The following is a 23,293-nucleotide window of genomic DNA, read 5'->3' on the forward strand; positions in this document are numbered from 1 at the left end:
TTCCATATACCAAAAAGGTCATGTGGTTCAGTTTCCGGTGAAGGCACACACCTAAGTTGCAGGTTCAATCCTGGGTTGGGGTGTGTACAAGGAGGCAAGTGATTGATGTTTCGTTCTCCTCTCTCAAACCAATAAACATATCCTTGGGTGAGGAATATATATATATATATATATAAAGGATATTTTTCTCTCTTCCTTTATGCCAAGATCAGCTACTCTGAGAAAATGAGTTTCTGATGGAGACTGTGAACATTAATTTTGGAACTTGAAGCACTTGAGCAAGCTTATATAGTACAAGAAGCTTAGCTAGTACAAGGGCACTGGTAGAAGGACAATAAAGGGGAAAACAAAGGATGGCAGGCATCTATTGATCCCTGTATCAACACTGCTACATTCAGGAAAAATCTTTTCTTTACATCTAATGTTCCTTTAAGAAAAACCTTATCACATATAATAATACAATGCAACTATTCAGTGCATCTACATTCATTATATGTAGATGGCATCAGAGGCCTAAACATAATTTATGGAGTGATTTTGTAGTAAAATTTATTTCAGCTTTCTTAAATGCCTAGTAAACTTTAAGAACATAGCCTTATTATACTGGCAAATGCCCCCTGTGAATAATGTAGGGAACCAAGCCTTGTTTCAATATTTGTCATACAAGAAAATTCCATGCATTTTGTTTAAAATATACAAACAGGTGAAACTCCAATCTCTGTGTAACACACTTACAAAATGGGGATACTTTTAACAAAAAACAACCTGCATCTCAACAATCAATTATAAATTCTACAACAAAAAATATTTCTATCTGGCAGATTGAATGGAACCAATAGTTTTTGTTTTACTAAATTAAGTAACGTTTACCATGTAGTTTTAATGTGAAAACAGGTAATAGTAAGAAAAAATACCTATAGTCAAATAAAAAGCTCACCATGTTAAACCACCAATCAGGGTCTAGAAATTTCTGCGTTTCTTCTCCAAATGTTTTCCAATCAAATAATTCCTTTTCTCTAGTAGGGGTCAACACAACTATATATTGCTTAATAATAACCTTAATTCTCATAGGCTGAGGTTTAAATATTTACCTCATTTGATAAGGAAACAGATGTGAGACATTTTCAAGACTCCTCAAGATTTGGCATTAAAAACTAGCACCTCAGTCATTAGAATTCCGGTTTCTATGTTTGTGACTCACTAAATAGCTACTGGAAAACAGGACTTTCAAGCTGACTTTCTAGTTAAGATTTTAATCTTAGAGGAAGTGTGTATGTGGTTTTCTTAAAAACCTATCATGATAGACAAACTGGATGGTTTAATACTACTAACATCTCCCACGGAGACAAAACACAATACTTAAAATAAAATGCCAAGAATAAACATTTCCTATGGGTTCTGATTTCCAATACCTGGCTACATAGAGTAATTAATACTTATTACTTGTTGAACAATACAGGAAAAACTTTTCAATATAAGAAAAGTTCCAAATTTGAGGTAAAGAATATTCATTCATCAAGAATAAAGTAGTCAAGATTTCCTTTTACTCAAAAAAACAACAACCAACCAAACACAAAAAAACAACACACACACACACACACACACACACACACACACACACAAAACTTTAAAAGTCTGCCTCCATGTATAAAAGATAAGATCAATCACATTTATCACTGGACACAAAAGATAGTCAAAGGTCTTTAAAAATGTTAATCTCAAAAAGAAAAATTGACTTTTATACTTCATTCACTATCAAGACCATACTTGCTTAACAAGATAATTATGCTATTGATACAAAACATAGTGTATTTACACTTAACTGTACAAAATAATTTAATGCTTACAAAAATATTAGAATGTTTAGAGTTGACAGACACAGTCTTAAGTAATCTCTGCTAGAGAAGTATACAGTTAAGACCACTGATTTCCATTTCATTTGTTTTTTAATAAGTCAAAAAAGGGATGCTGCAATGCTTCATCTAAGGTAATTCTTTTCACTGGATCATACTCTAACATTCTTCGAACCAGGTCAAACAGTTTCTCGTGTTCTTCATCATGACAAAGCATAAATTCCTGGGGGGAAAAATGTTTTATTTTAGAAAGATATTTAAAAATAGCTGAAACATTTTTTAAACTTTTAAATCATTTTTTCTTTTACCTTTAATGGTTTGCAGCGTCTCCTAACGTATCTACCAGCAGAACTATGTTCATCCCAATCTAGCTGGTTATGGTGAAAATACTTGCGTTTTCTATAGGAAGAAATATGGATTAGTAAAAATAACAAAAGACCCACATGTTTACCCTGCCTACACCAGAACAGATGAAAGTATAAGCATCTCTATGTATACGTTTCTTAAAATCTTAACAATAATTATGTATCAGACAGCTTATAGAATACTTCCGTAATCTTGTACACTGAGAACAACGCCAGTTTTAAAAACAGAAGCCTCTGGATCCATTCTTATAAATTCTGATTTCCATATTGAAGTGGGGCTGGAAATCTGAAGTGGGGCTGGAAATCTTTAAAGAACTCCATGGATGACTTCTGAGGTGCAGCTGTGTTTGAAACCCACTATAGTGCCTTGTGTAAGGACATATAGTTGACTTAGCACCAGTATAGAATTCTAACAGATTGCTATGACTCCAAAATCAGGCTATTTTTACTACTCTATTTATTGTTTGTATATAAACTTAGGAATACAATTATGCAGAGGAAATCTTCAGTGTCAAAACCACCACTTTGTTTACTAGATCACAGGTAAATACTGTCATTACTTTTTAAAAACTTTATGAAAACTTCAAAATATGCAATCCTTGGAAAAAGCAATAACCACGAAGTTGAGTTTTTCTGTAGTTTGGATATAGGCTATTGCATGTACTCAACAAAGGTCTTTAATCTTAAAGCATACCTTGTTTTCTGAATCATGTGTGTTGGTATAGGTCCTAATATTCTTTCCATCATTGCCAGGTGCTCTTTACTGTCATGAGTCTGAAAAACGTAGGGGGAAAAATTTAGCATTTTTCATTTCTGTGTATACACAAGAAAGAAAACCATTAAGAAAATAGTACTGACATAAAAGGACTAAATTAGAGTTTATACAATTTACATTACACTCTCTCCTTCAAATAGGGAACAATAGCAAGAGTTGTATTATCTGGTGCAAACCCAATAAAACAGTCTTTCTGAAATGAACCTGTACGGCTCTGTATTGCAGAGAGGCATAATTTGTTTAAAGTAAATTGATCAGTTTTCTTATTTATTTGTATCTCCTGCACTGTTTTTAACTGAGGAATGACTGGAGAACATTATCAAAAAATACTGTGTCCTAATTTAAGCAGTTGCTTAACCAAAATTAACCTCCATTACCCAATGAATAGCAACATATTAACACTTACTAATACTAGGCAATAAAAATATAGTCCCAATAATTCTCACAACAATCCTGAGCTAGGTATATGGGAATATGAATTTCAAAGAGGTAAAGATACCAGCTCGAAGTCACAGAGCTCAGAAATGAGGAAAGTTGAGCTATGAACCCAAGTCAAAACTCATTCTTAAACTATACATTAGCAGAGCTCTTACTGAAGTAAAACAGAGAAAAATGTCACAGTTAAAATGTGATGTTTCTAGAGCAGAAATTGGCAAACTTTTCCTGTAACAGGCCACATAGTAAATATTTTAGGTGTGGATGGTCACAATTGCATATTCTTTTTTATGTTTTAAAGAAGGCATCAGGCAGGATATAGTTTGTCAACCCTTGTTCTGAAAGCAGAGGTGGTGTGTAATGCTTTTTTAAAACCTATCAACTGTTGTGCCTGGCACATTGCTTTCAAAACATTAAGTACTTAATTTAAGACAGGAATAAACATAATAGCTCCACATTTTAATGAAGTTCCTTAGTTGAAGAGTATGTTGTAGGGTGAAATCCAAATATAAACCTTATCTCAAACCAATGTTAATAATCTGCACTTCACTTAAGACCTCTGTAATTTAAATTACAAACTCATTACAAAGAGGGCATGTATTCTGCTTAACTTTTTCTTGACCCTATCATTTATTACCATAAAACCAGACACTACCGCCTTGAACTGACCAATAACCATGATTCTAGATATCAAACTTGTCTATAAACTCAGAGTAATTTTAACAGGATCTCTATGGATTAAACAGAAGCAGTGAGCACATACACCCTGCAATAGCTACACCCAAGTCTAAACTCATCATAGCTTCTCCTCACCCTATTTGATGTAACTTCAATCTTATTATGAGCCAGAATGTCGTGAACTCCCTTCCCCTCCCCACAACCACAAAACAGAACGCCATAACACCCTGACCACATTACAACTTAAACAAGTTTTCATAAAAGGGATACATTATCCCTCCTGGGCTTTTTTGGTAGTAATCTCCAAATAAAGGCCAAATGGCAACCTCACAAAATCATTTTCATTTTAGACCAGTCTACATTTGTAAATCACTAATCAGTGGTTCTCATCCTGTGGGTTGCGACCATCAGAAAACACATATAGCATATCAGGTATTTAATTTACGATTCATAACAATAGCAAAATAACAGTTATGAAGTAGCAACGAAAATAATTTTATGGTTGGGGGTCACCACAACATGAGGAACTGTATTAAAGGGTCACGGCATTAGGAAGGTTGAGAACCACTGCTACTTCTAAGATAAAACAAATACCTTTTTATGGAGAATAAATCCATTATGAATCAATCAGTCCTTGCCTACTGTCACGATTTTCCTATTTATGCAAGACTGATGCACCATTTATTCTTCCCTCACAAGAGTATGTTCCTTTAAACCAGTACCCATTTAAGATACTATTTCTTGCCTGGCCAGTGTGCCTCAGTGGTTGAGTGTCGACCCATGAACCAGGAGGTCATGGTTTGATTCCCTATCAGGCCACATGCCGGGTTGTGGGCCCAATCCTCAGCAGGGGGTGTGGAGGCAACAGATCGATGATGATTCTTTCTCATCACTGATGTTTCCATCTCTCTCCCTCCCTCCCTCCCTCTGCTTAAAAACATTTTTAAAAATAATAAAAAAGATACTATTTCTTCTCCTGACACGACCCTCACACTCTGGTTTTCTGACAAACTCCTACGCTTCCTCTAACAATGGCTTAAAATCCCTACTCCTTTAGTGATGCCTTCTCTAAGAAAATTTAACTGTTCCCTTTTCCTGGATCCAACTATACTTTCTACATTGATCCATTACAGCAAATACCACATTATACTGTAAGTTCCCTCATGTCTCTCTTTTGTATGATTTCCTTGGATATTGCCTTTTATCTTTATGAAGCCAAGAGTGTAACAGATGCTTAATAAAATACAACTTATTGTTCCTGAATTCTTTTATATAAAAAAGTGCCTTGTTGCCTGGCATGGCTCAGTGGTTGAGCGCTGACCTATGAACCAGGAGGTCATAGTTTAATTCCCAATCAGGGCACATGCCCAGGTTTTAAGCTTGATCCCCAGTGTGGGGTGTGCAGGAGGCAGCCAATCAATGATTCTCTCTCATCATTGATGTTTTTCTCTCTCTCCCCCTCTTCCTTTCTGTCTGAAATCAATAAATATATATATATATATTAAGAAAAAATAAAGCCATAGGATAGTCAGTGCAACCAGAACTGAATTAAAACTGGCCGCAGTAGCACTAAATTTATGAAGATTATCTGTAACAAAAAATGGAAACATAAGACAGTATGAACATGTGTTAAAAACTCCAATATGTAAAATGAACTGACCATTCACTAAGAGTAGTTTTTCATTCAACTATGGTTTTAGAGAAGGATAACCATTTTGCATATGTAAGTTTTAATCTTAAGAATGGCACTATGGCAACTTTTCACATGGAAGCCAAATTTTACATGCCTTTAAAACTTAACAATATTCATTAAATACATACCTGAAAGACCGTGAAACCAAGGTAATATTCAATAAGAATGCAACCTATGCTCCAAACATCACAAGGTTGAGACCAACCTAAAGCTATTTAAAAACAAAAACAAAAATTTTATTATGTAATAATTTTTAATTGCCAATTTACTAGATCCTTCTGTAGATGAGTACTCTCTTTATATAACTCCTTTGGGAGAATATGACAGTAAATTCAGGGTTTATATTTTGACTTTTATTTTTTAATCCTCACCTGAAGATATGTTTTTATTGATTTTAGAGAGATGGAAGGTGGGGTGAGGAGGGGGAGAGGGAGGGAGGGAGAAACATCGATGTGAGAGTTATCAATCACTTGCCTCCCATACGCCACCCGACAGGGCTCTAACCTGAAACCTGGGTATGTGCCCTTGCCAGGAACTGAACCCATGATCCTTCGGTGCACGGAACAACATTCCAAACAACTGAACCACAATGGCCAAGGCTACATTTTAAATTTTATATCAAATATTACTCTGTATGTTCTTAGTCCTCCATATCCTGACATCAAATTATAGCATTTAACGTGGAGTAAGGGCATTTAATACAAGAGAGGGACTAGAAAATATTTCCCAAGTATAACTACCAATTTGTGGAAATATTCCATAATCTCTGAATTGCTTGTGCAATGGGAGTACTATTACACCAGTTCATGGTTGTTCCAGGAAATTTTACATTTTATTAATGCAAATATAATTCGATATTTATCCTCAAAATACAATTATTAAGCCCTTATCAATTATCATAAGCTTGATGCCTGAGTTTACTTCTTCCATTAAAGAAAATAGTTTGACATAAATTATATACGAATCATAATGAATACTATATGCAGTTTCACCTATAATCAGAATTATATATATCAAGTCTTTTAAAGTTCACACAGAGAGGGAGCTATATATGTACTTTCAAGCTGTCTATACATGATCACATATACTTTCTCCTTCAGGATTGTCAATGGCAATACTATTTTGGAAAGAATAAAATACCCAAACTTCTTGTATATATTTAATTGGAAAGGAGATGGAAAGAATAAGCCATACAGATATTTTAATCGTTTAAAGATCAAATAATTAGTAAACAATAACGTATAAATAAAACCTACTTTAAAAGACATTTTAAGTACTTTTAGTTACATCACTGAATTTAAAGGTAAAGGAAGAAATAATACATTCAAGGGCTTTGACTATGATTTAGTCATTTTTGTTAACCCTGACAATGCTTATCACTTGAACAAATGGATAATGGAGCATGATTTCTACTTATATGCCCATACAACATCTGCAAATAATAGAGCTTGGACTTAAGATGAAAGTTTTTTACCCCAGGTGACTGTAACTGCAGCACACTGCTCTAAATCATCCCATTCTGATGTGTCAGTTTTCATACTCTTTGGAATTCTACAACATTCTCTTTCACTAATCTCTCTCAACTTTATTACCAAACACCCCAAACCTGAGATTAACTGACCTCAATTGTGGCACCTGACTACATCTTCCTCTCCTACCTAATTCTGCCTTAATCCTCAGGATAAACACTCCACAAACACATAGAGGACCCTTCTAATCTCCCAATGTGGTCTCTTTTGTCAAGGTCAGTAATACAATTTCGAATTTATACCAACTATCCCTATCCTGGCCACACTTTGAACGTCATTATTACTGAAAACTACTATATTTTATCCAAGTTAGGAGGCCATTAAGTGTAAGACACACCACTGTTGTACATACCAATAACAAAGAAATGTCAATTGTTTTGTGTTGTATCTCCCCACATTTTAATGTGGGGAAAATTCTGAATTTAAGTTGATAAAATCCAGGAATTTACCTCCTTCTGAGGTCTAAAAAATATTTTACTATCTAACCTCAGTTGGACCTTACTTATGGCCAAGTTATAATAAACTTATTCCATTTAAGTAATTCCCCAAAGCATCTGATCTGAACTTTCCCCACTATCTCCAAGCCCCCAAACACATCCCTGACTTCCCAGCTCTATTAGCATAACCTGGTCTCTAACTTTTCCATTTTGATGCATGCTCCCTTACTGAATTCCATTACTTTAAACCGGCTCCTTAACTCTTTTTATTTTCCAGCCTTTATCATGTGAAAGGCTTTTAAAGAAGCTCTCTTTTATGCTAGCTCTTTCTTTTCCTCTTGATGTTCCTTCACCCTACATTTAGATGTCTGCTAACCAAATTAGTATTTTTACCAGCACCATGCTTTGATGACACAAAAATAGATATCACTTCAAAATCACATTGCTGTGATGTACTTAGCCAATACAGCCTGTTCTTATAATCTCAGAGGATTAACTTGCTCAAAAATAACCACCACCTGAAGTGTCTTCACACATGGTATCATATTTTTCCCACTTAGGAAAAATATTTACAGTAATTTCGATTCTTTTTATGAAAAAAGCAAAGCATTTCCTGTATACTGCATCACCCCACCCCCTGGCAAAGCTTAAAGAACAAAAACCTCTTCTTCAATTACAGTATCAGGAAGTCTGGTGTCTACTAACCCAAAATGACCTCTGGAGCTCTGTAATGCCGTGTAGATACCAAAGTACTATGATGTTCATCATCGTATGTTGCACTTCCAAAGTCAACAACTTTGATATCTGTGTTTTTCAGTGTGCGTTCATCACGTTTCTAGAGAGAGACAGTTGAGTAAACATGAAGATCAATAAAGATATGAAATCTTTTATAGCACTATACAAAAGGCTTGCATTATCTTTTTGGAATTTCAACATAGCCCCATGAGAAAGGCAAAGAAAGATATGTTTTTCGGGTTAATATAAGGATAAGAATAAGCCTCAGAAGTGAAATTCCTCATCTAATGATCAACAAGCTAAATTATTTTTAAAGAACCACTAAAATTAAAACAAGTTTTAACTTACCATTTTAGAATTATATTTGACTACATAGTCAGACTTCACGAATAAAATATTTTCAGGCTTCAGATCTGTATGAGTTAACTTATTATGATGCAAAACTACAAGAGAATAAAAACACATTATTAGTTTCACTTACAAATTTAATCTGTATCGGGGAGAAAGAAGAATTAGTAGTGGATACAGGGGTCAAGAAGGGTTTTATCTTAACAATACGCAGTTTTAGTGACCATGTTTTAATACATTGCTTGTGTAACAAAAACTTTAAAATTCTGATGTTTAGATCTAGCCAGTTTGGCTCAGTGGATAGAGCATCGGCCTGTGGACTGTTGGGTCCCAGGTTGGATTCCAGTCAAGGGCGCATGCCCGGGTTGCAGGCTCGATCCCCAGTAGGGGGCATGCAGGAGGCAGCCGATCAATGATTCTCATCATTGATGTTTCTATCTCTCTTTCCCTCTCCTTTCCTCTCTGAAATCAATAAAAATATTTTTTAAAAATTCTGATGTTTAAGGTTTTATCAAGTATACTTACAATTTATTGACTGGCAGATCTGATAAGCCATCTGCCTGATGTGGTCAATTTGAAATGGTAGAAAGCTATTTTCTTTAATGAAATCATAGGTACTAAGTCCCAGCAATTCAAATACAATACAAACATGACCATGGTGATCAAACCATTCTAGCATCTGGACGCATCGGCTAAAATAGATAAAAATAAAAATAATTCAGTTCACAGAATTCTGATTATTTTATATAACATGATGGATCATACTTCACATTTATACTTACAAAACACTGTTGGGGTCAGTAGTATTTAAATGCTCCAATACTTGGATTTCTGAACGAGCTGCTTCACGGTATCGACCTACATTTTTAACGATTTTCACTGCTACATGTATGCCATCCCTTAAAAAAAAAAGTTAAGATGAAAATGATAAATGTAGAGAAGCAGGATGAAAACATGCAGCCTCTAAAGCATAATCTTATTAAGTATCACTTACTCTAATACTATTTTTCTAAAATATGATACCAGATTCCATAAAACATCTTTTTAAAACATTTTGACAAAATACCCTTAATTGGAGTAATGCTTCCCTTAATACTTACGAATTTTAATGTTTACAGAATTTTAAATTTACCTAGATTTTATACAAACATTAATGAAACAATAAACCTCAAAAAGAATATGCTACTGCTCAAAGCATTTGCTCATTACTAGGCTTGACCCACTCTGTGCCAGATAATGTACAGGTATGTGTTAATGATGAAAAAGGCAGGACTTGTCCATGTGTACCCAATAGCCCAAAGGAAAAGAGATATGACCAACTTATGGTAAGGTTAGAAGTGCTTGGTATGAGGTACAATGGAGTAGAGGAGGGAGAGCCAAACCACTGGGAGTTAAGGGAGCTTCGACTTCTTCAGAGAAGAGGTGATATATCCCTGAGCCTGTTTGTCAGAATTAGTAGGGAAAGGGAACATTTGGCCAAACAGACACCATCAATGAACCATGAAGTCAAGAATATGTTTTAGCACATTCACTAGTGCTAACAGGCTGAATTAGCTATAGTACAGAGCAGTGAGATTCAAATTGGGGCACCTGTAACTTCTTAAGTATAGAGTCAGGAGTGATGTGAGGAAATGGATTTCCAAATCTTCAACTTTCTTTTGTTCTCTTTTCTAAATCTGATCATCCAGATGATGAGCCAGAACTCAAGCTCTACTAATTTACAAGAGAAAGGAAAACCCCATGTGCCCCTAATTAGATCAAGATATGTGCCTTAGACTATAAAAAACCTTTGAGGCAAACTTTTCTAGTGTCTAGGCACAAACCTTTTCCCAAGTCTGGTGGTTTCCAATTCACTGCTTTCCACAAAGTCCCAATGACGTTGTGGGCTGATAAATCATTAAAATTTATTATTATTATTATTTTAAATATATTTTTTATTGATTTCAGAGAGGAAGGGAGAGGGAAAGAGATAGAAACATCAATGATGAGATGGAATCATTGATTAGCTGCCTGCTGCACACCCCTATTGGGGATCGAGCCTGCAACCTAGGCATGAGCCCTTGACTGGAATTGAACCTGGGACACTTCAGTCGGCAGGCCGACGGTCTATCCACTGAGCGAAACCGGCTAAGGGCTAATAAATCATTAAACATTATTTTGATAATATCCCCATTTGGCACATATCTCAACTTTAAATACTATTGATTGGATTATGTTGGTTAGATAAGAGTCTTGTAGTCTCGAAAAATTTTAAAAAGACATTAATAGGACAGTTGATAAAATCTGAATGAACTCTATAGATCAGCTGGCAAAATTTGAAAATATAACGTAATATATAAAGGAAATACTGTAAAATGTTAACATTTGGGGACTGTGGATGAAGCATATAGTCTGAAGATATTTTAAAATATTTAAAAATTTCAATTCATGTTCAGATTTTTGTTGCAAAGAAGATAGGGTGATAATAAAAAATATTTAGAATAATGTTCTGTGTGTAAAGTGGAAAGAAAATAAGTTCAAGGACAAAACATTTCCAGGGGCTAAAGAAGGGTCTGTTCATGGATAGTGGTAGGTATAAAGTTGTTATAGCATTTAGATTCCCTCAAAGTCATTTAAAGAGATGGTTTTTTGGTTGTTTTTTTAAAACATCAATACTTACAGAAAGCTGCAAGTTACATCATCCCCAACTATTTTATGATAAAAAAATTTAGGGGTCAATTTAGAAACATGCGGTTTCATTAAATTATCTTAAGTTCACTTACAAAAACGATTGCAAACCACAGAACAGAGGTCCTGAAGGACAATGTTAAAATGAGGCATAGAGGGGGAAATCACATTCCATAGGCTTTAATATAATCAATCAATCAATCTATCTATATCAAACCCTAATATGCAAATAGACCAAATGGTGGAACAACTGAACAACCGGTCGCTATGATGTGCGCTGACCACTAGGGGTCACATGTGGAACATGACAGGCGTCAGCCATGGCAGGATGGTGGAGCAGGAGAGCGGGGGCGCCAGACCAAGGCAGGACAGCTGGTTGCTGTCATTGGGGCAAGCCTCTGGTGGTTACTGAAAATTCTTTGCTCTCGCGCACTGCAGTCCCGCCTGCGCTCACACCTGCTGCGGGTGCCAGCCCTGCTCCCTTGGTGCCATCACCGGGTATGAGTGGCAGCCGCAGGCCCCGATCGCCCCTCAGGGCTTCTCTACCTCCCCTGCTCCCAAGGGGCAATTGGGGCCAGCAGCCGCCTCTCGCACCCGCTGCTGACCCACTTGCACCCTATGCTGGTGCTGGCCACAATTGCTCCGTGCTGTCAGCCGGTGTGAGCGGGGTGGGTGCCGTCAGCACGTGGGAGCAGGCATGCTGGCAGACAGGGGACTGGGGCTGCAGTGGTAGGGGCAGGATGGGGGTACAGAGGATGGGCCGAGACCCGCTCCTGTGCCCACTGCAGCCTCACGGCCCACAGTTCCTTTCAAGGTGCAAAAAGTCGTGCACTGGGCCCCTAGTGCCTTTATAGTTTAAGAAGTTAACTCTAACATGAAAACTTTGGGAATAAAGGTTTTTGAACCAAAATTAGACATGCTTTATTATCTCTGCAATTCAAAAGTAAAGTAAAGCACTCTGAATTTCTTACACAGCACTAAGAGCCTAAGTTCTGGGAAACTCTCTTCACCTGAACATGCACTTTAATATCAATAAACTCCATCTCGTAGAATTTGTAAGCATTCTTGATCAAAATTCACACTCATGGTAAGTAAATCATGCACATAGTTCAAGAAATTTTGAATATGTATATGTTAAGAAAACATGTGACTATCACTTAAAACATCATTTTATCATTATGGATCGTTCCTCACCAAAAGTATCAGAATGCGCAAGAAAGAAAAAAACCAAACTTACATGCCATGATCAATGCATTCTACAACTTTGCCAAAGGCCCCTTCACCCAAAGTGTCCACAATTTCATCTAAAGTGAGGGGGAAGAAAGAGTTAGTATAAGTACCTGAGTACTAATCATCTAGTTATTTAAACAATGAATGCTTAAGTGTGGAATACTTTCAAATGATTCTCTATCAAAGCATAACTAAGGTTTCAGCACTCAAATTATTTTATTTTCAGTGGCTACAAAGACAATTAAATAGAACTATCTTTCTTGATCTAATCTCAAATTTCACTGATTATTTTGGAGCTTTAGAGTAGAAATATTTAAATACTATAGAAAAGAAATACAAAATAACAAACCCACCAAAAAAAAAAACCACCAAAAAACAAAGAAGCAATGAAGAATTCTTTAGCCCCCCGCTGACAATCTATTCTTAAAAAGATTATTCTGTCTGCAAAGTTTAAAAAGTGTTGAAAAATATTCTATACATCTTGCTCTTAGAACGTCTCCACTTTGACAGATCAGGTGACCCTCCTCATCATCCTCTATACTCCTGGATCTTTTCCTTCGGTGGCTCTTCTGGAACGGCAAGTGGGCAGCACCAAGATCGTCCAGCCAATCAATATATCAGAGTGAATTCAGGGCAGAATACGCAATTCATTTCATTCAGCGGGGAGATATTCAGGCATTCAGATAAGCACCAGGCCACGAACAGTTGGCAGGAGCAATTTCAAATTCAGTCCCCAGAAATTCACAGGGCACAGTTTATGTTACAGAAGAAAAACATGGCAAGGAACAGATTTTCAGATAAGATACTTAAAGTGGCAATAGAAAAAAACAACACAATTGTCTCTTTAAAATACTGATTTAATTGAAGTCTGAAATTAAAGAATGCAATGTCATGTTCTATTAATCTCTTGCTATAAAATAGCATATGCTGCGAGTTGAAATGTCTAGTTTGTCAGAAAAATGTTTTAAAATGTCCAAGATTAGTTGAAATTATTTAGCAATATATTCAAATATACATAATTAAAATAAAAGGGAAAAATAATGGCTGGTTAATTTCAATGTTCAATCTAATCAAAGCTAGTTTTACTGAAGAAAAGTTGGAGAGGAAAACAGTATTTCAAAGATTACTGATCAAACAGCTTGGAGTGTTAAAAAAAAAAGGGCAGGTTTTTAAAAATACATTTCCCATTCAGCACCTATTTTCAGAACTTCAATGGAACTAGCTGCAGATAATAATGCAGTGTGCTATGGGACGATAATATACAGGGCATTTAGGCATTCACCTGTGCAACTTTCTATATTTGCTTCTAAGTATCAGAAAAGGGATTTCTTTTAAAGTAAAAAAAAAAAAAAAAATCAAAATGAAAGATGGGGGTTCATTATTTCATAAAACATAAAAACAATATTTTTAGTATTAAAATCAACAAACTTGTGATGTGGTCTATGGGAAATGAAATGATTAATACAGGCAAATGAGGACTAATAAATACAGATTAGTTATGAGCATTTGGAAGTTTCCTTTAAGGATTCAAGTAATATAAACAGAATATACAATATGATTCAAGTATTAAACTTATTAGCTCATTAAGAACTTTATACACAAATAAATATCCACCCCAATTAAAACAAAATCACTCATACCGAATGTGACTGATGACTTGAACAGTGTCTATTATGCTTCCTTTTAGGACTGCTTCTCCTGCTCCGGACTGAAGATTTACTGCAGTGAATTCGGTAACTGCTTTCAACATCTCTGTGATAATGCCTAGGAACATATCTTTCGCAGTACTCATTTCTGTATTCATCAATGTATCTCCTGTCCCGATAATCTCTCTCATTCAAGGATCTTGCTTCTAAATAATGACTGTAAACACATTAGAAGATTCCAAATTATTCTCTTCATTCTAGAGCAATGTGGTTCAAACAAAACATTTTCTCAAGAATTCCTGGTTTAAACAGCTAACTCAATAAAAGAAAAAGATTCAAATTGATGAATTAGAATTTATACTTATCATAAAACTTAAGAAATAATTTTACTTTAACCAATAAGCAAATGGGTTCCTATTTCTCTATTATATAGACTGCTGTTAAGCACCTCATATCAAGGAACAAAGCTTGAGCCAAATCATTCCATTATGTTCAGTGTTTACTTGATAAATGTCCCTTTGCCTTCTGGAGAAAGTTAAAACCAAAAATTTACAATACTGCGTCAGACTTATGACATATGCATCTGCAACTAAGCTTTTTTTCCCTCACATAGCCACACACCATTAGGGGCAGGCAATACAAGATTCCTTTCTCTTTTAATGTGATTTTTAAATATCTCTGGCACACAGAGAATTCTTTCATAAAAGGTGGTATATTAGATCTAGAAGGAATCCTAAATGTACTGCAGCCCTTTCATTTTACAAATGATAAGATCCCTAGAAGAAAATGATTTGCAAGGATTGCAGAACACATTCTAACTGATTAAATGGACGAATTTTATCACACACATCACCTATCCCATGTCCTTTCCTTTTTGTATTTCTAACTTCCTGTCATTCCTTTGAAAAATAGACAAAAGTAGCTTTTAAAGATTGCTTCATGTGCCAAAGACATCTAGAGTATTTCCCCTTCAAATGAGAAAGGGATCTTGTAATTGCTTTCCTAGAATTACAAGAGACCCACCACCCTAATCCCTTTGCATTTCTAATATCCTATTATGTCTGCTTGTAGTAAAACACACAAGAATTCTATATAGAAAACAGCTTCATTTAGTGCCACAGTGGTTAACTTCTGAATCTACAGATCCCTTTGAAAATCCGATGAAAGATCTGGGCCCTATTTCACCAAGAAATGCACCAATGAATAAACAAAACTTGGTAAGGAATTTCAGAGATCATAGACCTCAGCAAGCCAATGTATCCCAGTTAAGTAGCCTTGATAAGATGGAAAGAAAAGGACAGATTCAATTGGCCCAGTTTCCCGCCCCCCCTCTCTACCTGGGTTGAGTGTCCTCTTCAACAGAGTGCGAAGCTTCAAGAGGATGCACATGGAGCACTGAGGGAGAGAGGGGACACCTGCCCAGTCAGACAAATCAGCTAAAATAATCCTGACAAGCAACGGAGTGACAGATGTTGACTAGGTTGCCCTCACCAACCCCTCTACTTTCCCCAGAATATGCTGTTATTCTTTTCTCAGGGGCTGGTTTAGGCAGAAATAAAGAGAGGCATCTCTAAAATTGCTACACAACAGAACTGGCATCACATACAGGCTGCGGAGATGCAGAAACCCTTTTCCCTTTCCCCAAAGTCTTAAGTTTTCCCCATTGGAAAAACAACTCAGGATATTAAGGTAAGGCTGTGGGTCTAGGTCAGGGGTCTAATCAGTTGGCTTGGATCTATCAGAGAGAGATCAAACTAGAATTTACTATTCTCTTAAAGGCATCCTTCCCATAAAAGTCCAAAATCTTCCTATCAGAAAAAAAACACGAATAATCTTTAACTGGAATAATGCATGAAATTAGAGCTGCTCATAATCCATGAACAATCTATAGAATAACAAACATGAGGTGAAGTAATACCATGAGGATAAACTAAAAAGATGAGGACCTCTTTAATCTGTAACAACCAAGGCTTAGAGAGTATATAAACAAAGTGTATAGAATTATAGAGGCTCTGCAGAGTGAACAGGATGAGAAGATTTAATTTCTAAAAATGTTCACTAAATGCCCACTGTAGGCCTTCAAAATAGCCAAGACTAATGAGGCTATTGACATTTGTTTGTATTTGCACACAGGTCCTGTAGAAGATAATATATACATAAGCCCTGTCAACAAATAGACTGTTTGAGATTACTCACATAAAAATAAAGCACAACAATGCAGGAAATACTGAAAGGTTGCATGAGTGCTGAGGGTCATAGAAGGGAAAGCACTCAAGCTTCTGAAAATGGTCAGGGAAGACTTCATGATAAAGGAAGAGCTACATCTTAAAGGGAAGTCAGGGTCTGGACAAAGTGGAAAGTAGAAATGACAGGGGAAAGAATGGCATATTACCATTTTATACATTCACAGAGCACTTCTAGCCACAATGGCTTAGAGAGGTGGGTTTGTCTATGCATTACTCAGAAAAAAGTAGACAATTCAAGCAAGAGCAATTTTCACACAGGGAAACATAGGCAATTAAATAAACTGGGAAGAGACCATCCAACATCTTGCATGCCAGGCTAAGGACTTTAAAATTAGGGTTTATCAAAGGGTGGTTATCAGCAATATAAAATAATGGAATTATTAAAAATGAAGATAACTGGGCCCCAGGGTCAGTCTCGATCTAAATCTTGTAATATTCATTTTAAACATAACTCCAAGATGATTTTATTCACACTAAAGTTTGAGAATCATTGATACTGTGTTAGAAAGACATTAAAGAATTTTTACCACAATATATAAAGGTGGTATTTACAACAGCCACTTCTCTCTTCCTAGTACACTGTGCATAATTGACTGATTTAAATTTGTAGAAAGGGATACCAATTGACAGGCTACTGCCAAAAGACAAATCAGAAAGAAAAGCCACTTTGCAATACATAAAAAAGGTAAAATAATTGACATACAATAAGTTTTCATAAATCATTAAGAAAAATACATTTTAGTAGAAAAATATGCTAAGAATACAAAAAATAATGTTCAAGTAGTCAATAAATATGACAGTGGACAAATTCACTAGAAATTAACAAAAATCACACATAATTCCATTTTTGGCATTTCAAAATAGCCAAAAGTGGTGAGGGAAAGGAATATAAGTTGGTATAAAATTTCAAGAAAAAGACATTAATATGCAGCAAGAGTTTATACCCTTTAACTTGAAAATGTCCCTTAGAACCTATTTTCAGAAAATAATCAGAGGCATGATTTGTATATATTATTTTAAGAACAAGTAATTAGAAACAATTTATATCCAAACAATGGCAAGTTACCTTCTTTATACTTTTCTGCATTTTTAAAAGATTTTATAAAACACACTCTTTTAAAGATTTTAATCTTCAAAAAGACTATTAGAATATTCTAGATTATGGAGAGCAATCACCATCAGACCTCTCCAGTGCCAAAGTCGAAGAAGCTATTGGCCTGGTGGTTAATTGCATTTAGTATCATGTTTCCGTAGTTAATTATGAACATGAATGAAGTTTATCATTGAAATCACGACGTAAACAATGTATAGTAAACCTGAGTGATTAGTATTATTATGATGTTAAGCCTTACAAAGTATTTTGTATTTCATTAATAATAGGGTATAGTTACTTTTCTATTATACATTAATTAGCTCAGGTCATTGAAATCCTATCATAAGCCACCCCCTTCCTCCCCAAATAACAGTATAATAGTGTGATGAAGAATGATCAGCCTGCACTACCATCAAGCTCGCTGTTCTACAGAACAAGTCTGTTTTAGGACGGAGAAGGAAAAAAATTACATACTGTTTTTTAAAGTAACCCCAGCTGGCTAATTTAGAAAGCAATCTGGTAAACAGTCCCAATGGAACATCTGCACAAAACAAGGAGAAAACATAGGACCAACAAAACAAATGAGAAAAGAAAATTAATGGAAGACAGGATGATAGAAACTCTACTCACCTAGCCTTTTTTAAACTTAAGAACTTTAAAATTCCTTAAATTTTCTACTACCTCCAAATTTTATACCAGTAAAAATACACTAAAACAAAACACGTTATCAGAAATTTTTATTGAGACCCTTTACTAAATTACTGGCTGCTACCTGTACAAAGGAATGGTTTTTATAATAACCACACTTCTAAAACCCCAAAATATATCCACTACTGGCCTTCTCTACAAAAATAACCTGTTAAACATAGTCTAAGCGACAAATCCCCAATGTACTTTAACATACCCAAATAGCATATGCTGTTTTTTTTCCATCTGGAGTTATAGTCTCCCTGTCCCTCATTCATTGAACATTAAAGGAGCATACATATCTCCCTCATATATACAAGTTTAAGGCACTGAGTGTCCTATTATTAGTATTAACTTTTTGTGTCTTATCCCCCTACATTACTGGCAGCCTGAACTGAACTGTTCCCACCATTCCCAGAGAGACATACACCAATATAAGGGTAGGAAACGTGTTTTTCATAGCTTTAGTCTCAGCACATATAGTGTCTAGCATATAATAGGCATTCAATAATTTGTGAATATTTGATTGAATTATAAAATAATTGACAGATGAAAACTACATAAGTTAATAATAAATCACTAAAACTATTAATGTTAAATTGCTACTAGTTCAATTTACCAATCAGATTCTTTAAACTGGTGATGTGGTTCACAATGTCTGTTCTCTTGTGTACTACTGTGGGATCTCCTCTTCCGTTTGTGGCTTCCACTGTAGCTTTCATGGCTCCAGCGCTCTCTACCATCCCAATGAGGGCAGTGAGTTCTTTTGGAATGCCGCATCTGTTAACGGAAACAAAAAGTGAGTTGTGGAGGTTATATATGATTGTTTAGCAAATAAAATAATTTACATTAATGTCATTTAAATATAAATACCCAGAACATGGGGTCATACAGGTACTAAAATCTTTTGTAGGCAGTTTCCCAAGGCATGGGGTACTATTCCACTGGTATGTCAGATGATTTTAAGTGTGATGAAGGACTTTACACTTAGGACAGATCTAGGACTAAATAATGAATTACACTGTGAGACCTTAATGGATTGTCTTTCAATTCTTCTGGATAAAAATTCTCAGCTTGGTGCTTGTCTTCAACTAACACTTCCTAATAATATTTAAAAAATATAAAAAGAACCAAGGTTCAGTCTTAGAGCCTTCAACAGTATCTAGCCAGAAACAAATAACTTTTTTTGGTTTTAATTTATTTGTACCATTACCTTATTAAAGTAAATCAGTACCAATCTGCTAATTAAGTTACTGATATGATTCCTTTTAAATATGAACTAATAAAAAGGGAAATACTATTACGAGTGTCATGCAGCTTTGGCAAAATTCTGCAATACAAATAGCTTCAGTCAGAGAAACACTTAGGGATACTAAATAAAGATGAGTGTTAAAAAGTATAGAGCCATAGCCCTAGCCGGTTTGGCTCAGTGGTTTAGAGAGTCAGCTTGCGGACTCTCTATCAAGGGCACATGTACCTTGGTTGCAGGCTCACTCTTTGTCTCTCCTCTCTTCCTTCCACTCCCCCCCCCCCCCAAATCAATGGAAACAATATCCTCAGTTGAGGTTTAACGAGAGAGAGAGAGAGAGAGAGAGAGAGAGAGAGAGAGAGAGAGTATAGAGCCATCAATGAAGCTTCTTTTTAAAAAAACGTTATTGATTTTTTTTTACAGAGAGGAAGGGAGAGGGATAGAGATTTAGAAACATGGATCAGCTGCCTCCTGCACACCTCCTACTGGGGATGTGCCCGCAACCAAGGTACATGCCCTTGACCGGAATCGAACCTGGGACCCTTCAGTCTGCAGGCCAATGCTCCATCCACTGAGCCAAACCGGTTTGAAGCTTCTTTTTCTCAAACATGCGAGAGTTCCTCTAAATCTTTTGACCTTTCAATTACCAAAATTGTATTTTAACCACATTAGAAACTCTTTAAAACAGAGGTGGTTAAGCGCTCTTAAATGACATCAAGCAAAATTACAACATGCGATTGACATAGTCATTATTATGACCACCCATTATTATGCAATCGTTGCAAAACTTATGTGTCTGCTTTAATTTTTTCCCATCCACCATCAGTCTGCCATAACCAGCTCACCTCGAACAAGGCACACTTCTCAAATAACCAAAGTTACCAATATGCAAATATTAAAATTCAAATAAGCATTTTAGGAAAACCAAATATTTTTATTTCTCTAAACAAGCTCACTACTTTAAATTTAGTTCTCCTGTTAGGAAGTGTCCCTCTCTTCCCCACCCCTGTTAACGTTCAGAAAGATTTTCTCAGGTTAAGAGAAGAATCCTGGACTCACACTCTATGGCTAAGGCTCCTCCTGAGCACACAAAAAAAGAAAGATTACCTAGAATTATTAAACGACCTCTAATTAATAAAGAATCCTAAGTGCTAGGATCACAAGATATTGTTCAAGTAAAACGCCAAGTGTCAGGAATGCAGATCTGCTGCAACAATGGTATGCTCCACCGAAAAACAGTGCAGCACGAAGGACAAACCTCTGCACATTTCTACCCTCACAAGCACCAGCTAAATAAACAAACACCAGGACGTGGACTCGCAGTTCCTCGGTCGCCCGGCCCCCACGGCCAGCCTTTGGCACCATAACAGACAGGAACTAATGTTTCACCCTGCAAAACCCGGGTCCCGAAGGGCTTGAGCTCCGACAACACAAACCCGAAAGGCGGCTTCCCCAGGGTCTCCCGACCTGCCTTCCGCCTCCCCGGCCGCGAGGCGAGCAAGCAGCCAGGCCCTCCGGGAAGAGTCAGTGGCAGAACCGGCGTCTTTCCGCCCAGGACATTACATCTACCATAACACCTACGCACCCTTCGATTTTAATTTTTAAAAAAATATATTTTTATTGATTTTAGAGAGGAAGGAAGAGGGAGAGGTAAAAACATCCACGAGGAGAGAGAATCACGGATTGGCTGCCTCCTGCAAGTCCCCCACTGGGGATCGAGCCCACAACCCCGGCATGTGCCCTTGACCGGAATCGAACCTGGGACCCTTCAGGTCGCAGGCCGACACTTCACCCATTGAGCCAAACCGGCTAGGGCGCACCCTTCGATTTTATAGCCAACCGGCTGAGTTGTGTTCGGAAGGAATCCCAGTCACCGAGGCCCCAACCCGGTCGTTTCTCCGACACCTGACTTCGACACCTAAAAAGAATGGGATGCCACTCAGCCCAGCACACCCCACCCGAAACCTTACCTCTGCTAAAGCAAAAGGCCCTTTGCCGAGCAATGAAGCCAACCCACCGTCTTAACTCTCCAGCCTCTGCGACAAAAACCTTGCAAAATGGCGGCAGCGCCGTCTTCCTAAAATCCCCAGGCGGCCTCCAGCTCCACCTCCGCCACGCAATCGCGCCTGCGTGACAAAGCCTCGCGCGCTCCCGCCCCGCCCTGAAAGGGGCGGGGATACATGTGACGTCATAGGCGGGCCGGGCCCTTCACACTGCGGCTGCGCGGGCCACGTCCTTCCCGCCCGAGCCCAGGTGAGACCCAGGCGACGCCTCAATATGTTTTTGTTTTGGGAGATCCTGGCTGCAACTTGGGAAGAAAAGTCTGTTCCCTGACCTAAGCCTGTGGCTTGCGTTTCCTCCTTTTGCGCGGAGGATATCCTGAGTGCGGCACCTCTCGGCTGAGCCAGCCATGGCCCCGTTTTCTGCCCTCCCTCTCCAGTGGGCCAGCGCCAGTGCACTTTGGCCGCTGGCCCTCAGCCTAGCCCAGGACCTCAACCCCAGAGGGAGTCCACTAACCTGCCCTGTGGTGGTGCTGGGGCCAGTTCAGTGAACGTGATACTTGTCCAGCCCTTTTGGAGCCTCCAGTCTGAAAATGGATTGGGAGAAATCAAGAGGGTGTCTCAGAAAAGGAGCTCAGGAGTGCTCCTCTTTTTAAAGGCCTGCGTTCTTTATCAGAATAACACAACAAAAAGTGATGTTTCCGGACAGATATGGAAGCTGGATGTTTGCCTAACAAAGTTCTTCCCATTGTCCCTGTGGGTCGATTTTATTTAACCAAGGCAGAGTGATGTCTGAGAGCTAGTGAGCATCCACTAAAGGGATTTACCTGGAATGTATTTTGCAGTTTTAAAAATCCACAGACATTTCCTATTGTGAGTGTGTAGTGTCAAATGTAAGAAACATACAAAACTGTAGAATTTTTGTGAGTTTATTTGAGACAAACTGACCACAATTGTCAGGAAGCAAAATCTCAACAGATTGAGAGAGTGCTCTGAGAAATGGCAGTTTTGCACCTTATTTTATGCATTATAATCAAAAGAGGAGGTGTAAGTGGGTTACCTGAAATCCATTGGTGGTAGATTAGGGAGTAGGGAAAAAAAAGGAAAGGTGAGGGGAGGGGAGGATTACTGGGATTGGATAAAAAGTGAAATGGTAGACGCATACTGTACTTCTTTTATACAGGTGGGTACAGGATAGTTAACAGTCAACAATTAACTCAATTAACAATGAGGGGATTTGTGGTCTCCTCCCTGGTCTGATGGTTGTGCCCAAAGGGGTCTGAAAAAAGTGATGTTATTAAAAAAAATAACTAGAATTCAATTGAACTTTTACTTTATAGAAAATGCAAGCCAGAAGAACAAGTTCATTGACTATACAATTGTAATGTGATATTCCAGAATGTTGAAAATGATTTAGGAAAATAAGTATTTTATCAACAAATAAAAAACAAAAATAAAACACAAATGGTAAACTGTTGATGATTTAATGAAACCTAAAGAGAGATATGAAATAAAGAGTTCTGGTTTTATCGAGAGACATGCTAAAATGTTTATTCATTTGGGGTCTTGGAATTGAGTGCTTTGAATAAGTCAAATGGGGTATAAATAATTGATGAGGTTAGGTAAG

At 37.1% G+C, this 23,293-nt stretch overlaps 1 protein-coding gene across 10 annotated transcripts; it reads right to left on the reverse strand.

Annotated features, from left to right (window-relative positions):
* Positions 1–1,818: 1,818 nt before the first annotated feature.
* Positions 1,819–21,801, reverse strand: CLK4 (CDC like kinase 4). Of its 10 annotated transcripts, none has more exons than XM_023754054.1 (15): positions 21,684–21,801; positions 19,037–19,197; positions 18,205–18,271; positions 15,729–15,806; positions 14,386–14,608; positions 13,224–13,314; positions 12,753–12,819; positions 9,631–9,747; positions 9,374–9,540; positions 8,849–8,943; positions 8,471–8,600; positions 5,928–6,010; positions 2,913–2,992; positions 2,162–2,252; positions 1,819–2,076 (listed from the first exon to the last, which is right to left on the reverse strand). In XM_023754054.1, the coding sequence occupies exons 2-15, from the start codon at positions 19,158–19,160 to the stop codon at positions 1,936–1,938; spliced, it is 1,554 nt and encodes a 517-aa protein (XP_023609822.1). In that variant the 5' UTR covers positions 19,161–19,197; positions 21,684–21,801; the 3' UTR covers positions 1,819–1,935. The 10 variants fall into 10 exon arrangements, with proteins under 10 accessions (XP_023609822.1, XP_023609817.1, XP_014310301.1 ...); XM_023754049.1 differs by having other exon boundaries at positions 21,637–21,785; XM_014454815.2 differs by lacking the exon at positions 18,205–18,271 and having other exon boundaries at positions 15,729–15,786; positions 21,637–21,785.
* Positions 21,802–23,293: the final 1,492 nt, after the last annotated feature.

Source organism: Myotis lucifugus, unplaced genomic scaffold, assembly GCF_000147115.1.
Source record: "Myotis lucifugus unplaced genomic scaffold, Myoluc2.0 scaffold_1, whole genome shotgun sequence".
NCBI lineage: Eukaryota > Metazoa > Chordata > Mammalia > Chiroptera > Vespertilionidae > Myotis > Myotis lucifugus.

Excerpts from the sequence above, each read along its gene's own strand:
- CLK4 (XM_023754054.1), bottom strand. The coding sequence starts at position 19,160 with ATGGTAGAGAGCGCTGGAGCCATGAAAGCTACAGTGGAAGCCACAAAC. Across the intron at positions 15,807-18,204 it reads TGGGGTTACTTTAAAAAACA|GTGTCCCCTCTCTCCCTCAG; the intron begins GTATGTAATTTT and ends CTGACTGGGCAG. Across the intron at positions 9,748-12,752 it reads GAATGCATTGATCATGGCAT|GGATGGCATACATGTAGCAG; the intron begins GTAAGTTTGGTT and ends TTTTTTTTTAAG.